General features: G+C 43.0%; 1 protein-coding gene across 1 annotated transcript; it reads left to right on the top strand.

Moving 5' to 3' along the window:
- Window positions 1–4,886: 4,886 nt before the first annotated feature.
- ANOM_011910 (uncharacterized protein) lies at window positions 4,887–5,717 on the top strand (the record flags this gene model as incomplete). The annotated part of the gene is made up of 1 exon (XM_015557162.1): window positions 4,887–5,717. One exon carries the CDS (start codon window positions 4,887–4,889, stop codon window positions 5,715–5,717), a length of 831 nt encoding a protein of 276 aa, XP_015400931.1.
- Window positions 5,718–6,515: the final 798 nt, after the last annotated feature.

The following is a 6,515-nucleotide window of genomic DNA, read 5'->3' as shown; positions in this document are numbered from 1 at the left end:
AATAGTAATCTTAAAATTTAAACGATATATTTATAATAAACTATCTTATATATAAATAGTTTTAAATTTTTATTTTAAAAGACTCTATACATTTATTTTAAGACGCGATAAATATCATAAATATTATCGATTATTTTTTAAAAGATTTTTATAAATTAATAATAAATAGTGTAGGTAGAGAAATTTTATGTAAGAATGTACTTAACCATGGAGAAGCCACAAAGGTATTATGTAGTGCGACATTTCCTTAACATTGCCTAATTTTTTCTCTTCCCCAATGTCGAGCTAGTTGGCCGCTGAGCTATCTAGCTTCTGGATGGGAAGTTGGACAGCATGCTTCCACTTGGCAGCTCTCTACTGGTTTGTTGAGGCAAGTTTCCAACATACATTCCACGCAGGAATGAACGAGAGGGAGAAATTGTGTGGCAAGCTTCAGCATTGTGTGTGATCACTATCCATGTACATCGTAGAACATGCAGGGAAAGCTAAGAAAATTGGCAACTGGAGCAGAGTATATGATGGCAAAGTCGATCTGAGTCCGCCAACTAGTTTGCTGCAATCACCTCACTAGCGCTAACAGTCTAGATTGGCTGGATCGCGTAAGTACTTTAATTACAAGCCAGATCATATGTCCTAGAGTTCTCAGACCCGTGGACGGCCGATAGCCAAAGCGTCCTGAACCCCTAGTCGCTGACCGAGCTACATAGAGCCCAAAGTGATGGATGAGTTGAGGTTGTTGAACCAGAACGATGATTATCCAAATGATAACTTATTCCTGTGAGTAACGACCCACGATCTTGACCTCAGCTGGGTCATTTGCTGCCGCGGGAGTCTAGATTAACTTCGGGACCTTCCCCACCCGATCATCAAATAGGCTTTACAGTTATCGGTTTGCCCAAATTTTGTCCCGCCAATAATGCAACAATCCAGTTTCATCCAGGCCATTCCATTTTTCTCATGTGATGGTATGGCATGCTCGCTTAACGCATGCGTCAGGTTGCCACCTAATTGTCTCCCTTTTCCTTGAGTGAACATCGAACTATACTCCATGACATAACGAGGATGAAGAGAACATTGCAAGGCCTGACCTCTAGGGCTAGCTCAAAAGGTTGATCAAAAATGAAAAAGTAATTTTTGTCATAATGAACTCACTGCTGATCGATTCATACCATGGTATTTCAGGGATATAAGATCAGAAGAGATTTTGTTCTTTCGATCTTCTAATTTAATTTCTGGGAATTATACTAGGCATACGCTTAATACGTCTACATCGAATTTCAAAATATCGATTTACAACGCCATACACAGTCCGGGACAGGCGGCAAGGCTTCAAGTACCATCATGACTTTCAGAGTGTCAGCGGTGATTATATTATCGAACAAATCGGAAACTACACAAATGATTGCCTGATCGGATTGCGTCAGAACGAAAGAGATCTTGCTTTCATCCAAGCAAACAACAAAGCCTTCCCTGTCGCATCCCATGGCACAGTTTTTCAGATGGTCAACACCAGCTTCAAAGTCAGTCAGTTCGACCTCCACTGGAAAACACACAGCGATGGTGTCCGACACTACAACAGTGCGGTCGCAGCATACATGGTTGAATGGAAGGAATATAAGTGGACAGACGTCTCTGTTGAAGACGCTAAGGCCGAATTCGATGATATACCGACTCCCGCTTCATTCTATGTTTTGTTTTATGATGCGTTGGACCAACCACAAAAAGATCAGCTCAAGCGCTCAGATTAGCTCAACGGTGACTCCAGCTCAAAGACACTTAAATCCCAATTGACGTAAATCACCCATGGTGGGCTGAAGCGCTCCAGAGCAGAGTCGTCGTGAACTTGTTGATCGATGTGTCACTTGGGATGTGGAGTTTAAAAGGTTTTTCCCGCACAGCAAACATGAAATACGGGTTCAACGTCCTAATAGTGCTGTAACTTTATGTATCCCAGTAATGTTTCTGCATTCCCAGCTTGTTAAGGAATCAATTTTCACTTTGCGGTCGAGCTTAACAATAAATAGTCTGGAATGACATACGGCAACTTTCTACGTCCTAGAATTTAGGGTGCGAACAGGCTAATCATTTCTTCGGCTTGTCAGCATCAACTTTTCCTGGTACACGATAATCACCCATTTTCTGAAAGGTAACACATGGCTATTCTAAATTAGGCCCGTTGCATGTTATAGCTCGAGGAGGAGACGCGCAGTCCTCTTAACAACTATATTGCCATACTTGAGGGGAATCTCATTATGCACCTGCACCTACTTCCGCTGACTTCGATCGTGAACATCCTAATCTGGATATAGCCTGTTGCCCAACCATCAGCTTGGTGAACGCTTATCGCCAGTACTTCAATCCCAATCTGGTAGACTACGCTTCATCGACGATGTAGAATCGGAAATGAAGCAATAGATGATGAGCATCCGTCTTATGTTCCATACATGATTGATTGGAGGGTGACTCTTAACAGCCGTGTCCTGGCAAAATGATACAAATAAGACCCCGTTTCAAACAATACTTCGTAGAGTTCTATGTTAACTCCATCGTGGCTCTCTGGTTACACTGTAATGAGAGCCACTGCCGCCTTGTTTCTGGATTTAGTGTTTTAGGCCCGATGCCAAGATAACGTTATGTAGGCATTTTATCGTCCTTGTATCTTGATTTGTTAAGTAATTTGATTCATTTTCAAACTCACATGTTTTCATAGTTCGTTGCACCACCTACGTTGACCCGATGACTCGCCTACAAGCATGGCAATCTTATCGACGTAGTCGAACGACAAGGACCACTTTGGGCGCTATATTCATAAACCAACACTAGGATTATGGATTCACTAACCAGTGACTTCATTGTCACCACAAAACTACGTGATTTATTCTAACCAGAGTTTTGGTCTTATCTACCTACCAAACTAGCCACACAGTATGTTTCGAGATTTTAGCGATGCCGTGGGATGTAGTTCGAGAAACATTCCAAAGGAGGCGCCAAAGTGGTAGTAACCTGACCGCATGCGGGAAAGCAAGTATGTCATATGGAATGGCTCAGCCAAAACTGGATTGTCCCAAAAGTGGCGTGAGATTTTCTTGCACTCATACATAAATTTGTCAATAGGATTTGCCAATCGCCCTAATGTCTTGTGACAGGCGAGCCTCCCATAGTGCATCTAAGACTGATCTAGAACGAGCCGTACTGTTTGCGGCAAGTCTGGATCCTAAAGAGCGGTCTATATGAGACACGTTTTGGGCAGAAATTCAAATTCTTTTCACCAAGTGATCCAGTGTTTTCTTTAAAACATTAGTCACCTCGTCGCCGGCCCTAAGACTGGAGCTGGCAATTTATTCTTGTGCCTACTTGAAACAAATTAAAGAGGGCATCATCCCCGTCGTTACGGGTTAGGGACGTACTTCTCTACGTCTACGACGGTGTGGTTTTTAATCCCAGGTCTCTGCTGCAAAAACCGAACAACTTACTACGATCGTCATGAGTATATGGGGTGTAATTGGATGGGAGATTGCAAAAGGCGCGCTCATGAGGGAGGCTCGAAAATTCTTGACACGATACTTGGAACAAGGCCAGATCCTGTCAAACTTCAGGCGGAATCTATTGCGCAAATATCACTCGCTCTAGAGAAAGTACTCGGCTCTGCACTGCTTGGCGAGGCACCTTCTAGGCTTGAAAGCCTAATGAACAATCTCGCGGAGTATAATAACGCACCAGCGACAAGTCTCTTTCGCCTACAATATGCTGCAACAGACTGTTTAGAGCTACATTTCTACCCAATAGGATTCAATACGGAATAGAATAAATTCAGTATACGGATATACGGAGCCTTATTGTCTTCTTGGTCGAGCCTAATTGACTACATACATGAGATGTCTCTTACAGCACCAAGCGCCGCAAGGCAGAATGACAGGCAGAAGTGCGAAGCGGTGATAGGGATCGCTGGTGAATAACCAGTTATTGTTGTACCGGTAATAATACGTAGGTTTGTATGACTACGGTATCTTAGATACAAAGGCCTAGATTCAGCATTCTGGGAAGACCGGAAGGTTCAATGGCAGCCCGCAAAGCGCGACCGTCTTCAAACTGGCAACTTGTCCAGAAGCCCTTTCTTCCCTCTTGTACATCTCGTGGCCGTTGCACTGCAGTGGCCTTGGTACCCCAGGTTATCTAGTGCCAAGTTGATGAGCAAAGATCGATAATCCACGTGATTTGCCTGTATCTCCAACCGTGCTCATACAGCTTTTTGCTCTAGGCCTCTTATTGGACCCCCTGTATTCTCCTGGCTCCGGGGCGGAGCCAGGCCTGCAGCTCGATCAACTAGAATTCCTCTCATTAGTGAATGGGAGGACAGTGTCGACTACGATGAGCAACCACTAGCACACACTGCGCATATAGACTCACCGTCGATTTGCATTGGAACTTATGGTGGATCCGTGCAAATCCGGTCATGGTACCCTATTTAGCCTCCTACTGTCCATATATGTTGATTCGTTAAGAAGTTGATTAACTCTCAAATTTTCCCTTGGCATCCATATTCTGTGCGCCACTCAATGTTGACTCGATGGCCTGATGACCTGCCCGAAAGCTTGGTAGCTCTATCGGCTGTCCTAGACTTTGTGTCGTTTCCGGTGATATACCATTATCTTCAGAAATCTAGACACCGGATAGGAAAGAAGCACCTGTTTCTATAGGGAAGATCCCAATCTCTCCAGCGTGATTCTCTGACGTCATACAGATTTACTAGTCGATGTGTCATTGCTCTTAGGTATATTGACAACCTTGGATGTTCCGCAGGTGAGAAGAAAAAACTCCAGAAGTTCTCAATCATTCCATCACATCCCCCAGAAGCTTTAGTACTTGTGCTTACACTAATATTCCGTATGACGGAGACAACTGATCGCAATGAAAAACGTCAAATTTTATATGACGAAGGCTGGTCCGTTATTTATGGTGATCTTATTAACGAATGGGATCTAATCACTGGCATTGCGTCTATTCCTTTCAGCGCTACTGGTGCCTGGTTTTCCGAGCAGCTTCAAGCTCAATTGTTAAAATTTCAACGGAGTCTACGTGACGTCTCTGATGATATCGTCGAACAGGCGAGAGACTACCTGAAAGATCTATTGCAACGCAAAAGTATCGGTGAAGCAGAGTTTAATGGTTTAGGGGTCAAAGTTGGAATCCTCACGTATCATCGTAGGCTGGAAGCCTTGGGGGGATGGACAAAACTGCCTGATAATTATCAACCGTATATGGCTCTACGCATTACCAAGCCTTTGTCGCCCAAAGAGCCACCCATAACCGAAGAAGCCAAGGGCCGACCCACACCGCTCGGCCGCAATCTTGGCTCCCGCCTCAAAACAAATGGTCAGACGATGTTTGAAGGTGATTATCTCCAATCTGATAACGGTAATTACCGATTCATCTGTCAAGGTGATGGGAACGTCGTTTTGTATGGGCCCGGAAATACGGTTGTCTGGCAGTCATACACCGACGGGAGAGGTTATCCACCTTTTCGCATTGTCGCGCAGGCGGACCGCAATATCGTTCAATATGACAGAAACAATATACCGTCTTGGAGAACAGGAACCGCCATGACGGGATCTGACCTTTCTGAATGTGTTCTTATCCTTCAAGATGATCGGAATTTGGTTTTGTATGACCCCGCGGACCATTGGAAGGCCTTATGGAACACTAAAACAGCAGTATAATCGTTCAGAGACATTCGTTTATCCCACTTCTTGTGATCTCAAAGTGACAATTCGTCAAATGGTCCTTTCTGTGTGTACAATAAAGCACCGTACCAAACTAATTCACGTCTAATATTATACGCTGTTACATTAATTGGAGTGAAAGTAAACTTTGTGACTTTAACACCGCAGGACATTATTACCGCAGGACATTATTACCGCAAGAGAAGCACAAACTTTTTTAATGTAGTAGATCTTTTGAGTTCAACGTAAAATATTGCTCAAAGTTCATGATTGTACTGCAGCACAAAAGCAAAATCAGATTACTAGATACAAGAATAAACTTCATTTGGAACTATTGTAGCCGTTCACGGCCATATTCTACGAAAAGTGCCCCTAGCTCGAGCATACCGTTATGGTGAGATGATATGGACCTCAGTACTTTTCGAGCCGGTGTTTAGAGTGGCATAACCTAACCGTTGTAACCTAGCCATAACTTAACCTAACTAGGATCAGTTAAGTTAAGGTATAAAATTCCTTAATCAACCCCTAGTTAAATTAAATTAAAATTAATTAATCTCTAACCCAGAAGGGGGATTGATACCTAGGTCGGTATCTTGCCAGTAAGGCCACCCGTCTATACTAAATTGATTAAGATTTTCTACCCAGTGATAAAGGTATCTTTATAACACGCCCGTTAACCTTAACTATCTCTATTAAGTAAAATCGCGTGAAATATATCCAGATAAAAATATAGAACTTGGATTAGTCTTAGCTTATTTTAAAACTGGAAATTAAATAATTTATATTAATTATAAT

This window comes from Aspergillus nomiae, assembly GCF_001204775.2.
Source record: "Aspergillus nomiae NRRL 13137 chromosome Unknown contig00739, whole genome shotgun sequence".
NCBI lineage: Eukaryota > Fungi > Ascomycota > Eurotiomycetes > Eurotiales > Aspergillaceae > Aspergillus > Aspergillus nomiae.
This window is presented reverse-complemented; position numbering and strand designations above follow the sequence as displayed.